We start from the raw sequence: 15,023 nt of genomic DNA, 5'->3' as shown, positions 1-15,023 counted from the left end.
GGCGCGTGTGCGTGCGTGCCCAAGATCCCGAGAGGAGAATGGAGGAGAAGGGATTGCGGTGTGGCCATCCCCCCTGGGGGGTGATTTCTCACTGTCTCACTGTCTCTCTCTATCTTTCTGGCGAGTGCACACACACACCCTATAGAAAAAAAATCTCAAAAAAAAAAAAAAAAAAAGAATGTAGAGCAAAGGAAAAATGCTAAAGAAACATGAAATATTAACTTTGGGTCCTGTTTTTAATCAGACATAACTTCAGTCTTACAGGAGTTCTTTATGAAAGCTGTATCTTGAAGTGCATATACAAGACCCTAAGACAACCTCTTCCGCATCTGCTTAGCTTCTTCATTTTGTGATTGTGTAACATCCCACCAGCTGAAACAAGTGTGTGAATCATCTGTGTTTATTAACTCCATGGCAGACCAACTACAAAAATCCATCTAGAGACCTGAAGGGACTGCAGGTCTTGTTAGAACGTAAATCTGAGCCTACCGAGATGATAGCGATACAAAGGCATTGGGATAAAATATCAGGCAGAGGATACCGCCTGGTGGTGATAAGGAGGATTTGAACTCTGTATTTGTAGTATTTGCCATGGTAAATGAGTGCTGGCTCTGTCCAAAAATTGCATGCTTATTTATAATCTTCGTGGATTCAGATTTCTAAGAACAATTTTCTGCCACACGATTCTAGTATTCCTTTATGAAAACTACTGCCGAAACCCACAGGCTAACCAATGGTCACCTGCATCTTGCACCGTTTGTTGTATCAAACACAGGTCCTGGTTATCTCTATAGGAAATCAGTTAGTGTCTGTTCACCTCTTTATCCCAATCTTTACTTTTGATATCATGCTTATCTTATGTGGTGAATTTCTGCTTAATAAAACAATGGAAAAGGAGGTATATCTGATTTTTCAGTAAGTCTTGGCAGGTATCACACAAAAGTAAGTCCTATATAAAAATTCTGAAACGGAGTTTGAACATTTTCCGGAAAACAAGCAAAATTGGTAGGGCTTGGGGGATTTAGTAACAGATTTTTTTTTTTTTAATTAAAAGTCCTATCTAAGATTTTTTGTTTTTGTTGCAGTAAGCATCATTGTTACTTGATGTTCTTGAATCTAGATAATTCTGTAGTTGGGTGAAGTAGGGACATCAGCCCAAGGGGAAAGGATCCTATTAAGTTAATGGGGATGTATATTTTATAGGCCTGGAGGGGAGAGAGAGTAAACAAAGTTTTCTATTTCAGGTTAAGCCCTGGGCTGGCATGCCCTGCCTTGTATCTTTTTCCTAGTAGGAAAACTGAATCCAGGTCTCACCACGATTGAAAATCTCTTGGGGGAAGACTGTTCATGGAAGGTGCTAAGTTCAATAGAATGTGGCTTCTCACTCTTCTGGGATTTTTCTTTATATAAATAACTCTTATAACATCTGTGTTTCAACAGTCATATTATCTGACATTGTTAAAAAAAAAAAGCTGTTCCATGCACAGATGTCCACATATTGCGTAATTCTATTTACATTGAATGTCCAGAATTGGCAAATCTATTGAGACAGAAGGCAGATTTGTGGTTCCTGGGGCCTGAGAAAACGGAGTTGGGAGGAAATGGGGAACTCTTGCTAATGGGTTAGAAATTTATTTTGGGGTCATGAAAATGTTCTGGAATTAGATAATGGTGATCATTGTACAACTATGTGATTATAATTGAAAAAACCATGGTACTGTACACTTAAAAAAATTAAAGCTAACTGGAAAAAGAAAGGTAATCCATATCGGAATGAACAAAGTCAATAAGAAAGTGATAGTGATAAAATTCTTTCACGTATGTTCTAGCAGAAGTGTTGTCTGACAATCTAACTGTTGCAGCTTGGGCCTTGAATGTCTAATAGGAAAACTTGTAATCTTTCTATTTAAGATCCACTTCATTGTCCTGTTTCTGACCTTTGCAGGGCCACGATGGGCCTCCTGGAACATTGGTGTGTTTATCTGCATCCGATGTGCTGGAATCCACAGGAACCTCGGGGTGCATATATCCAGGGTAAAGTCAGTTAACCTTGACCAGTGGACTCAAGAACAGATTCAGGTACTTAACACAGCCCAAGAATGAATCAACTCCTCCAATATAGCTCTGGATGAATTTTTAGTCAGCTGGGTACAAAGGTAAAGAGGAAGGATAATTTTGTTGTTAAACATTTAGGTCAAATTTTCATACCTTTTAGGGATTTTTTTTTTTTAATGCTATGGGTGTGTGTACACTCTAGAGAGAGAGAGAGGGAGAGAAAGATAGAGAAAGTGCCCCTATGGAGGATCCTCCAATGGGGTCTGGTCATACCACAGTCCCCTGTTCTCCCACTTCTCCTTCCTACCAGGATTCTGAACACACGTACACAAGTGCCTGGTGTATTTTTCAAGCTGCCAGAACTGGGATTTGAACCATAGTTGACCATGTAGGATCTAGCTCCCTGTATATAGTGCATAACCATTGCACTATGGGACTGGTTCAATAGGAGCATTGTTAATCTTTCTATTTAAGATACTTGTTATTCTGCCTGTATTTTACCTCTTTTTAAAAAGTTTTTATTTATTATTTCTTCCATATGTGAGAAAGACAGAGAGAGACAGCACTCCAACAGGGCTTGATACTATGAGACACCCCCAACCTTCAGCCAGCCCTGGATCATGGGCAAGCACATATCCAACATACTCAGAGAAGTCGTTAGACTTGAACTGGGAACCTTCCCATGGGGATTGCCTTACAGAGCACTGAGTTTTACCCTGCACCACCATCTGGCCTTTATTACTTCCTTTAAAACACAAATAGTCTATGGTCTAGGACTCATGGGCCATAGGTATTAAGAGAAATCTTTGGATTCTTTTCTAAGACCCTTGGCATTTATAGATCTAACATTGGTAGTTTTCAATATTCACTTTTAGGAATCCTCCAGATCAAAGACTTACAGTAATATTCGATTGCTTAAAATGTGTATGAATCTTGCTTGCTGTCAGTTTGGTGGGCTAACAGGAGGGAGACACTTAGTAAGTCTGGCTGGCCCAAGATCTATACCTCTTCCTACACTGAAATTCTTTAATTAAAAAAAAAATATTTTTTTTTGGGGGGGGGAAAGGGAGGTCCCAAAGGAAATTAGCGATAGAAATAAGAGGTTACTGGGGCCAGCAGGTAGCATAGTGGTTAAGGCACTGGACTACCACATGGTCCAGTTGGAGCCTTGAACCTAGTGGCTGCTTTCTCACTTTCCCTTTCTCTCTCTGTGGTCAAATTAAAAAATAATAAATTAAGTAAATAGTTCTTTTAAAAGAGGTTATTATTAACTAGAAAATGACTTTAGAAATGACTTTAGACTCTATTTGTATACTCAGCGATGGTCTAAAAAGGTGGGTCACAGTTGTAAGTTATACCTTACTGTACCTCATGAAGGAAATGATATGCTTTGAAAGTATTTGGGGATTTGAAGATTTAAAAGCCCTTGGGGTTTATCCTTCATAAGTATTAAGGAATCTATTTCAAAAGCCTAATGGGAAGCACACATTTATTGGTTATGAAGCTGCATACAATAATTAATAAAATGAACAAAGAATCGTAACACTGAATATTGCCTGCCAAGTAGACATTTTGATTAGCTGCTATATATCTTGAACTTTCAAATGAGATCTTGAATTATTGCTGAAGTAATTATCTCTTGGCAGACAAATCTTTCAATAAAAGGAATCCACAGGGAGGGGAGAGAGAACTCTGGGGGAAAATGATTGGGAATTCCCAGTAGGGTAGTGAATCATTGATTGGGAATCAGAATATCAACTTCAAATCTTGGTTCTACCACTTTCGAGATTGGTTCTTCAATTGTACAATGCTGGGATTGAGTGAGAAGTTTTCAACTCCTTCCTGATCTGACATTCCGTGTTTCTGTTTTCTCTTTGATCACAGTGCATGCAAGAAATGGGGAATGGAAAAGCAAACCGACTTTACGAAGCCTACCTTCCCGAGACCTTTCGGCGACCTCAGATAGACCCGTATCTTTTTCTGGAACAACGTAGAAAACTGAGTGGTATTTCGGTATTTGGGAAGAGTCAGGCAAGACTCAAGACCTGTGACCTGACTGGTCATCTCTGTGTGGGGCGTCAGGGCCCTCGCTTTTCCTTTCCCCTGCCCCAAGTCGTACATAGCACACACAAATACAGGCTGACGTTGGAGCTGTCATGTTAGGAATTAAGGCTGCAGTGATTCACTGTGAAATCTTCCAGAACGTGATATCTCCACTAGTTTTTGGATCTCTGAAACTATTGTTTGGTAAAGAGAATAGTTTACTGTGTTCTGTTGAACCCTGGCAGTTAGCAAAATGATACTCATTTTTATCATCTTTCTGTGTTTACTGTCGTTGACCAGTTTATCAATAACTCTCTTCTTCTATCCTCTCAGTGGAAGATAGCACCAGGACACAAAACTAAACCCCTTAAAGGCAGTGCTTCTGAAAACATGATTTGTATACCATCTTGGTAAAAGAGGGTTGTTTTTTTCTTCTTTTGGTGAATGCAGGAGAAATCTGTTAAATGCATATTTAGGTCCCTGCTGAGACCCACTGATCAGAATCTTGCAGATGGACACAAGAGATTTTTTTTTTTTTTGGAGAGGTTTTTGCTATAGGGCACGTGCACTCGCTAGACAGACAGAGAGAGACAGAGAGACAGAAAGCGAGAAATCCCCCATGGCCCAATCCCTTCTCCTCCATTCTCCTCTCGGAGTCTTGGGCACGCACGCACACATGCCCGGCATGAGTTTAAGCCTCCGAGTCCGGAACTCAAACCGTGGTTGACTATGTGGGAGTCCAGTGACATAGCCATTACGCTAACTTCTGGTCCCATAAGAGATTTTATTTTTAAGAAGTACTTAGGCCTCTGGAGGTCTATTGACCTAAGGGCTTTATAACAGATAATTGACTGTTTTCTCTATATTCTCCAACAGCCCCAGTCACCTCTCACGTTAATGTGAAGGTTAATTGCTAGTATCAGCACTCTGAAGGGAGTGTATGGAGAGCCCGGGAAATGGTTCCCTGCAGTGACTGTGAAGGAGCCATTTCCAGGTTTTAGTCGGAGAACCTGACCAATGTACGAAGAGACAGGAGCAAATCAGGCAGGCAGGAAGGAAGAGAACAATGCTTCATAGGATATAAATGAACTTTTTATATTCTTATTGCTAGAGAGACTTTTTTTCCTCCATCCTTAATAAGCTTTTTGCAGAGCTGTCGAAGGGTTTATTCGAGACAAATATGAGAAGAAGAAATACATGGACCGAAGTCTGGACATCAATGCCTTGAGGGTTGGTTGTCACTCCTTCAAGTTTTGTTCATAATAAGTAATTTGCTTATTAATCAGACCAGGGAAGAATTTGAAGAACCACTACCAAAATGTTCCAAAGCCATCATGTAAAAAATGCACAGGTTTGGGGCTGGCTCCGTGATGCAGTGGAAGTGTGCCACTCAAGAGAAGCTGGATCCCGTGTGGCAACCGCAGTTGAATCCCCAGCTCGGTCTGCCCGAGACACAGCAGACATTTGCATAAGTTCCCCAGATCCAGTGGGCTGGAGGCCTGAGGAAGGGGAACGTGACCAGGCCCTGTGGAGAGTGTCTCTTTCTCTCACAGCCTGTCTCTCAATCACAAATAAAAGGAAAACTTTTTTTTTTTTTTAATGCAAAAGTAGAAAAGCCAATTATTGAGTCAAGGTCATGAGATACCATGGGACAAACGTTTGCCTCAGAGAGTTTTTGCCTTGAGTTTTTAGAAGATTTGAATGAATGAAGTCAACAAAAGCAGGTGTAATTACACCGCCAGTTTCCTTCAGTTCTTTATATTTCCAGTGTTTTCTGCGGATAGGCAACATCCATGGTTTCCTGCGGATAGTCAGCAGGTCAGTAGCCGGACTGCTGGTGCGATCCTTGTTCTTGAGGAGGGCTTCAGGGAGAGACTGACTGCCAGTTGCCCAGTACACCGTCCATCCTAGGCACGGTTAGAATCGAAGTACTGTGTATGGTAACAGGGCAAGTATAACACACAAGGGAAATGCAACATGGTTTCTCGAAGAAGAAAATATGCCTGAGTGATGACAGCTAAAGGAGAACCGATGAATATGACTATTTAGACCTTTAAATGACCTTTGAGAAGATTCTGCAGTAAATTATATTAGGAATAATTGACTTCTCTCTAGCTACCGAAGTGTGGAGGGCCTGGGATGCCTCAGTTCTAGCCCAGGTCCTGTTTGTTGTCTATGTATGTATCTAGCTACTAAGATTTATCCATCTATAACATCTGTCTACCTCAGTTAATTATTTTAATGGGTACTGTGATAGTGAGGGAAATCACTTAGTTTACACAGGCTCTAAGCTTTTCCAGGTCATTATAAGTTAGGCTATTAGAATCAGCTTAGATTGATCTCTTGAAGCCGTGTGAAAGGGTCATTAACCGGTAGGTAAATTTCAACAGTTAAGTAAGTGTAAGGTAATACATGTAGTAGGTAAAAGTCATCCCTTCCCAACTTAGTATGGAGGACGTTTAACCTCACAGTCATCCAGAAAGGGGCTTGTCAGGTTTCCTACCTGTTCTAAGAAGGAATTAGCCCCATATGTAATTACGGCTTAGACGGCATCACAGAGGGTGTCGAGGGGCCCAGCACTGCGTGGTGGTGAAGGTGGCTGGATCCTACACGGCTGACTACGCCACGACCCAACGAGGCAAAAGTCTGTTCCATGAAATCTCAGGATCTTGACTCAATAATTGACTTTTTCTACTTTTGCATTTTTAAAAAATGTTTTCCCTTTATTTGTGATTGAGAGAGAGTGAGAGAAAGAGACACTCTCCACAGAGCCTGGTCATGTGAAAAATCACGCCAGGCATGTGTGCATGCATGTCCAAAATCCTGAGAGGAGAATGGAGGAAAAGGGAAAAGGGATTACGGCATGGCCATCCCCACTGGGGCTGTGATTTCTTGCCAGTCCCCTGACTCCTTTCCCCTCCACCACACACATGCCCTACAGCAAAAATGAAACAAAACAACAACAAAAAACCTCTGAAAGTATACAAAAATTAGAGCCCCTAGGACTGGGATTTGAACTGTGGTCGTCCATGTGGGACATGGCTGTCGAAGTAGTGTTTAAACTGCACTGCAGGGCAAGGTACCCCCTCCTTTAAGTTTTATTTATTGATTTCTTCCATGAATGAGAGAGACAGAGAGAAAAAGGCGGTCATCTCCCACAGTCTTTTTATTTTTTTTGAGAGAGATTTTTGCTATAGGGCGCGTGCGCTCGCCAGAGAGAGAGAGACAGAGAGACAGAAAGCGAGAAATCACCCCCCAGGGGGGATGGCCACACCGCAATCCCTTCTCCTCCATTCTCCTCTCGGGATCTTGGGCATGCACGCACACGCGCCCGGCGTGAGTTTTAAGCCACCAGGTCCTGGACGCGAACCGCGGTCGACTATGTGGGAGTCCAGCGACATAGCCATTACGCTAACTGCTGGTTCCCATCTCCCACAGTCTTCACACGTGACCCACTCCCAGCCTCAGCCAGCTGTGGGTCATGTGCACACATGCACTCAGCATGTTGAGGGAGGTCTCTGGACATGAACCCCAGGACCTTCTCACGTGGGTCGCCCTTACAGAGTGTTTACATTGCTACTGTGTCACTGTCTGGCCCCCTAGTGGAACTTTCTAGCCCCTGTAGGTAGCCTGCGTTGCAAATGTAAAGAGCCACGAGTGGGTTAGAGAGACCAAGAGAAAGGGACGGAAGGTACCTTGGTACGCCGCACATAGCCTGAGGCTGACGGAGGGAGGTCAACTCATGCTCCATACCACCACACCCTCCCCAGCTCGTCACACTCCTGCACCAGAATTATTAAGGAGTTTTCATGTCCTTTTTGGACATTTGGATCATATTTTATTGACCTGTTAGTCATCATGGGACCTGTGTTCTTTACCTTGTTTTGTTAAATCATTATAGAAAGAAAAAGATGACAAATGGAAAAGAGGAAGTGAACCAGCCCCAGAGAAAAAAATGGAACCTGTTGTTTTTGAGAAAGTAAAGATGGTGAGTAGGCAAGCTTTTGCACAGTGTGGCGGTCTGGAGTGTGTTTGAATGTGTGGGAGAGGAGGGGCGGGAGGCCTCACGGCGGTACAGAGGGGTTGGTACCAAATTGCACCTCACACCTGGGGCCCACGGCTTCCACGTTCGAGTCAACCCATGCTCAGGTCTGCCGCTTTCCTGTGACCTGCTGCTGTCTTACTTGAGCACTGCGTCTGTCCCATCTGGCGAGAGGCACATTGCATGTCAGCACGCCACGGCTGAGGGGACACCTTCGAGCAGATCGACCTCCACCTTCTTTGTTTGACCTTCTGTACCTCATTTTCCTGTTGCGGTGAAGACCAGACCGCAGTCAGGATGTCCTAATCCATTTGAAATAACCCTTGCTTGTATTCCTGCTTTGTCATCGTGGAATAGACACCTTTCTTTTTCTACAGGGCATATTGTGGCCATGGAAGCAGGTACTCTAATGTAAGAGCCTGAAGTCTTGGGAGGGATTAAGGAAAAGTCTTTATCAGTCCGAGGCGTTTTGTCTGTGGGCACAGTCACTAGTGACATTGGCAGAGTGAATTAGGCCATCTTTAAGGTGATCTCCCTTTTGGGGCTAGAGTAAAAATTTTTATGACCACTGGGAGATTTCTTGGCTCTGGTCTCTTCTGCCATCAGATATCTTTCTTTTCTTTTCTTCCCTTTTCTTTTCTTCTTTTCTTTCTCTCTTCTCTTTTCTCCTCTTTCTTTTTTTCCTTTTCTTTCCTTCTTTTCTTTTTCTCTTTCTTTTTAAAAATTTGCTAGAGGGCGTATGTGTTCACTGGAGAGAGACAGAGAGCTAGAAAGAGAAAGAAGTGAAAAAAATCACCCCCAGGGAACCAGCAGTTAGCGTAATGGCTATGTCGCTGGACTCCCACGTAGTCGACCACGGTTCGCGCCCCAGACCTAGTGGCTTAAAACTCACGCCGGGCACGTGTGCACGCGTGCCCAAGATCCCGAGAGGAGAATGGAGGAGAAGGGATTGCAGCATGGTATTCTCTCCTGGGGGGTTATTTCTCACTTTCTGTTTCTCTGTCTCTGTCTGGCGAGCGCATGCACCCTATAGCGGGAAAAAAAAAAAAAAACCCCTCCAAAAAAAAAAAAATCACCCCGGAGGGGATGGATATGCCATAGTCTCATCTCCTCCATTTGCCTTTTAGGATTTTGGGTACACATGCATATACACCCAGTAGGTTTATCAAGCTGCTTGGTCAAGGACTTGAACATGCAATTGGCCCTCTCGGATCCAGCTGCCTTAACCACCACATCACTGACTGGCCCCCTCCCTTTTTTTCTTGGCTTTTCCTAGAACCAAAAATTGCTGCTTCTGTTCAAAACTCTGATCTGTGGTTGTCTTGGTTTCAGAAAGAACTGTCTTTTCAGATAACCAAGTAAACACAGATGGTATCTTTGCTTTTCACTGTAAGTTTGGTTTATGCATTTATCCTAATGTGGTTCTGTCACCTGACACTTTTGGAGTGTTGGCTCTTGAATAACAGCAACCCACATCACAAGATTATCTGTGCCTTTACAGTGGAGAGGGGGGAAAAGACTTTTTAAATTCTTGCTTATTTTTTCTCATAACATATTTTTATGTTAGCCACAGAAAAAAGAAGATCCACAGCTACCTCGGAAAAGCTCCCCGAAGTCCACAGCGCCCGTCATGGATTTGCTGGGCCTTGGTAAGAGTGAGACTTTTCACTTACCACATTCTTACACATTCCGATGGCTCCCCAGTGATCCTGAAATGATAGCTAGACGTGGGATTCCCCAGTTCATGACTTCTTCACTGAAATTGTTCTCTCACATTCTTCCTGTTGTATTTTACATCCGAGCAGTGGCTCTGAGGAGGTGTTTACTGAGCCTGATTATTATTATTATTATTATTATTTTAATTTGCCATAAGGTACATGCATTTATGGCATGAGACAGAGAGAGGACGAGAGAGAAAGTACCCCTCCACTGGAGTGTGGCCATGCTACAATCTCTTCATTTCTGCACCCTGTCAGGATTCTGGGCATGCACACAATGCACCCGGCATGTTTTTTCAAGCCAGTGGGGCTGGGATTTGACTTGCATGGTTGGCCACGTGAGATCCCGCTCCCTTAACCACTGCCACAGGGCTGGCTCTTCTGAGACATTTTTCAGAGTAACTGTACAGTGCATGGTTGAGAGCGTGGCCTTTGGAGCCAAGTCCCACCTGTGGCATTTACCCTCTGCGTGACGTTGGGTAGTTTACTTAACCTCTGGACATGGCTTTCCTAATCTGTACAGTGAGGAGGAGGACTCCCCACTTCAGAGGTGTCCTGGGAAGGATTAAATGAGATAATGCCTCTGAGCTCTTAGCCCCATGCTGGGAACATACTGAGCACTCAGAGAATGGTAGCAGCCTCACCACACAGCACCTTCGAGCCTGTGTGTCATTCTCCGCCCCCATCCCTTTGAGTTTTCAAGTGCTACCTGTTTTTAAGGTAACCTGTTACCTCGTGGTCGCTTTTCTCCAAACCTTTGACATTTTGCACTAGCGAGTCTGCGCTTTTCAGAAAGGATGCCTGTTCTCCAGCTGTCTCAGCGCTGATGGACACACTCTGTTTCAGCCCACTTCTGCTGGCTTAGGGTATCATACTCAGGCTTCTAGTTTCTGTACCTTTCATTTCCCACTGACAATGACCCCTATGCACCTTACCCTTCACATAGCCAGAAGGGAGCCGGCAGCCCCCTGGCTGTCGTGCTGACGTAGCCTTTGCACCTGGGTTTCTGCTGTCCGGTGCCTGGCAGGGCTACGGCTTTCCTGAGCACCTCGGGAATGCAGATGAGAAGCTCATCCAAGCTAGATGGTTCCAGAAATCTAGATTTCTGAGCCTATGATGGAGCATATGGGCCTTCTCCGGCAACTTTTGGTCTAAACTAGAGGGAAGGTATGGGCTCAATCAGCAGTGGTACCTTTTAACTCTGACCCCTTTTTCTAGATGCTCCTGTGGCCTGCTCCATTGCAAATAGTAAGACCAGCAACACCCTAGAGAAGGATTTAGATCTTTTGGCCTCTGTTCCATCCCCTTCTTCTTCAGTTTCCAGAAAGGTGAGTCTTATGGGCTCCTCAGGATTAAAGAGTAATCTGGAAGGGCAATTTTGATAACTTAATTGTGGAACCAAGTCATGCTTCCTTGGTAGAATTGACTTTAGTATTCTTGATTCATGTCATGTCTGTCACAACCCAAGATTACTGTTCATACCATTTTGTCTCCTGCCCCAAAAGGGTAGGTCCTTCCAGCGGGTCATATTGTAAAGACTGAGACTTCAGATCAGCTCCTGAGCCTGGTTACTCTCAGGGAACTGTAGGAATGAAAGATGTGAAACTTCATGGTTACTGGTGTAGAATGCCCAGGATGTACAGTGCTGGGGAGGGGGTGGTTTTATAATTTTATATGTTTCATTAATGATTCACATTTTCATCACAAGCCCACAGAATGGATATTTTGCAGATAAGAAAACGTTCATTGAGCAAAGTTATGCGAGCAGCCTCTGGCTACTCACCTACCAGCTGGCTACACTCAGTTCTCTCTGCCGCATTACTTGTGGGTTGTTTTGTTTATTAGATTTTTTCTTACCAAATCACACTGTTGTACTGAAGGACAAAGACTTGTGCCGGAGCTTAGCTAGCAGTGTTTTCAGACTTTTGTGTGGTGAAGACGTCAGGAATCTATTATATAAGCTGTGAATCTTCATTACAGATGTTAGAAATAGAGGAGAGGTGAGGTTTTTAAAGAGACCCCCATAAGAACCATCCACTTCTCCTCCTGCTCCCTTTGCCCCAAGGTTGTAGGTTCCATGCCAACCGCAGGGAGTGCTGGCTCCGTTCCTGAAAACCTGAACCTGTTTCCAGAGCCGGGAAGCAAATCAGAAGAAATAGGCAAGAAACAGCTCTCTAAGGACTCCATCCTGTCACTGTATGGATCCCAGACGCCTCAAATGCCTGCCCAAGGTAGCGTTCTTTGGGAGTTACACCAAAGCACCAGGTGGAGACATAAGGACTTACATGAAGGAAGTATTTGTTGTGACAGGGGACGGTTAGTTTGGGGGCTGGGACATCACACAGCAATCAAGCCTGAACATGATGTTTCTTGGAAAGCCACAAAGTGTCAGCATACAGGTATAAATGTCACTCGGTCATACTTCTGTGAGGTCTGGTGAGACGCCTCTGTGAAGTCTGACCCACGGTCTGCATCTGGACCCTAAACAGGAAGTGGCTAGGTCAGCCGCCCACTGGTGAGCCGTAGCAAGGCATGCAGAGAAGCCGTCTAAGTGCTCTGCTGTGTAAGAGCATTCTGGGTCTAATAATCCTGACAACATCTAGCTGGAAAGGAGTAGCTAGTGGCAGTTTGGGCTCACTTTAGGTCCTTTCTTCTGTAACTGACCTGTGTGTATGTTTTCCTGGCAGCGATGTTCATGGCTCCTGCTCAGATGGCGTATCCCACGGCCTACCCCAGCTTCCCTGGCGTTCCACCTCCCAACAGCATAATGGGGAGCATGATGCCTCCGCCAGTGGGCATGGTAGCTCAGCCAGGAACTTCTGGGATGGTCGCCCCCATGGCCATGCCTGCAGGCTACATGGGTGGCATGCAGGCCTCCATGATGGGTGTGCCGAATGGAATGATGACCACCCAGCAGGCTGGCTACATGGCAGGCATGACAGCTATGCCCCAGACTGTGTATGGGGTTCAGCCAGCTCAGCAGCTGCAGTGGAACCTCACTCAGGTAGGCGGTCCTGTTTCACTGGGGACAAGAGGTTTGAGCTTTACCTTGTGCTTTTTCCTTATCTTTTGAGTCTTTTCCTCATAGAAAGAGACTTTCTTAGGTTTCCTTTTCTTTTCTCTTTTTCTTCTTTTCCTTTTTTCCTAGAAGGTCTATCTAAAGTCAGATGTTTGAGGGTTCTGAGTTCTTATAGAGTAAGGGCAACTGACTAGACTCTTGACTGTCTTCACACATTCTCCAAAACCAAACCAAACAAACACAAAACCTATACAGGCAAACAAGGAGTACATGTAACTCCCCACCCCCCTTGATTTACAGCTGCCACATCTAGCAGGCAGAATAACTGCAGGTTTCAAATGACACAGCGGTAGACACATCAACACCCAAATCCAGCAAAGCCAGCATCACAGAGGAGACTGAAAAGAGGAGAGGAGGCAGGGGCCTAGAAGTGGCAGGACACACCCAAGATCACCCCCGGAAATAAGACTAACCCTGATTGGAGACATACTGAGAACAGATCGCAGACCTGGTAGATTAGGACGCTGGTTACTTGGAGGAATCAGAATACAGGACTTGAAATAGGTAGGGTCGGAGGTCAGAGCCTTGCATCTGGGGGAGATGAGCATAACTTAGAAGGAGGCAGCACTCACTCTTTGGAGACCCAGTGATGGAGAGAAGACAGACCAGATTTGAAAAAGAAAATCAAACTACACCACCCTCCTTACCCTCAAACAGTCATTTCACAACTAGCAAAAGGTGGTGCTTTTGAACGAAGAGATCTAGTAAGCTTTCCCCAGCCTTCTCTCCTGTCCGCATTATTGCTAATCCAGAGAAATAAGTCATTACAAAATAAAATGTGGCAGATGACACTCATACGAAACTGTTATGGGAAGAAAATGGAAAACATTTCAGATCATGGAAATTCTACCCCCCAAAAAGAGTTATGAAGCAGAAGAAAACTGTTGCATAGCCCACCAAGCTGAATTACACGCCCTTAAACAAACATCTGCAGATACGATAAAGCAGCTTGAATCAGAAATTCAAAGACTTAGGGCCAAAATGGACAGAAAGCTGGGAATTGCGAAATTATATTTGACTGGGACCAGCAGTTAGTGTAATGACTACGTCACTGGACTCCCACATAGTCGACTGCGGTTCGAGTCCCGGACCTGATGGCTTGAACTCACGCTGGGTGCATGTGTGTGCGTGCCCAAGATCCCAAGAGGAGAATGGAGGAGAAGGGATTGTGGCGCGGTATTCCTCCCTGGGGGGTGATTTCTCGCTTTCTATCTCTCTGTCTTTCTCTGTCTGTCTGGCGAGCGCATGCACCCTATAGCAAAAAAAAAAAAAATCTCTCCAAAAAAAGAAAAAAAAAAGAAATTATATTTGACTGATGCAGCAAAGTAATTGAAGAAAAAGACAAAATTATCTTAGAAATAAAGACTGAATTATAAATTAGCCAAAGGAGAATAGATTCAGTAGGAAATATATTTGGCACTGAAAAGGCATGAAACAGCTAAGACAGTGAAAATTAAATATAGAAAGAAGTAAAAGGAATCAACAGAAAGTAATTTAGAAATTAGGCAGAGAAAGACTTACATATACATATATTTGGAGCTGCCCCTCCAGAGAAAAACAAAATAGTGGAGCAGAATTAACATATTTAAAACTAGCAGTAGACAGGGAGGTTAAGGCAGCTGAATCCCACATGGCCAACTTCGCAGTTCTAGACTCAGACCTGGCAGCCCCCAAATTTTCTAGAAATAAGAGACTGGTTATATTATTGAAAGAGTCTCCCGTGTGTCTGGGGAAAATGATCCAGAATAGTCAACTGAAAAACTTAACCCAATTAACCTTCAGACTTTATAAAACAAGAAAAATTCTCAGGGCTCCAGCCTTTTCCATAATTTTTACCCCACAAAGATCAGTCACTTAACAAAACAAAACAACAACAATGAAACACTTAGGTTGGGGCCAGCTAGTAGTATGGTGGTGAAAGCAGCTGGATCCCGTCTGACTGACTGCTTGGTTTGAGCCTTGGAGCTGTCAGCCTCAAAAACACAGCAGGCACATATTCAGGTGTGCCCCAAATTCCTAGAGGATAATGGAGGAGGTAAGATTGTGGCACGGCCATCCCCCTGGGGGTGATATATATATATATATA

General features: G+C 44.0%; 1 protein-coding gene across 2 annotated transcripts in view; it reads left to right on the top strand.

The window, feature by feature from the left end:
* The window catches only part of SMAP2 (small ArfGAP2), a 50,540-nt gene that overhangs the window by 32,192 nt on the left and 3,325 nt on the right, over nt 1-15,023 (top strand). For both annotated transcript variants that reach the window (XM_006164940.2, XM_027766895.1), the window contains 8 exons: nt 1,946-2,079; nt 3,940-4,025; nt 5,250-5,328; nt 8,000-8,086; nt 9,708-9,789; nt 11,077-11,186; nt 11,924-12,089; nt 12,546-12,862. In XM_006164940.2, coding sequence (XP_006165002.1) covers nt 1,946-2,079; nt 3,940-4,025; nt 5,250-5,328; nt 8,000-8,086; nt 9,708-9,789; nt 11,077-11,186; nt 11,924-12,089; nt 12,546-12,862 — 1,061 coding nt within the window. The remainder of the gene's footprint in view (nt 1-1,945; nt 2,080-3,939; nt 4,026-5,249; nt 5,329-7,999; nt 8,087-9,707; nt 9,790-11,076; nt 11,187-11,923; nt 12,090-12,545; nt 12,863-15,023) is intronic.

The sequence above is a fragment of the Tupaia chinensis genome, unplaced genomic scaffold, assembly GCF_000334495.1.
Source record: "Tupaia chinensis unplaced genomic scaffold, TupChi_1.0 Scaffold143758_1, whole genome shotgun sequence".
NCBI lineage: Eukaryota > Metazoa > Chordata > Mammalia > Scandentia > Tupaiidae > Tupaia > Tupaia belangeri.
Note: the sequence above shows the minus strand (reverse complement) of the source record. Positions and strands in the feature narration are given on the sequence as shown.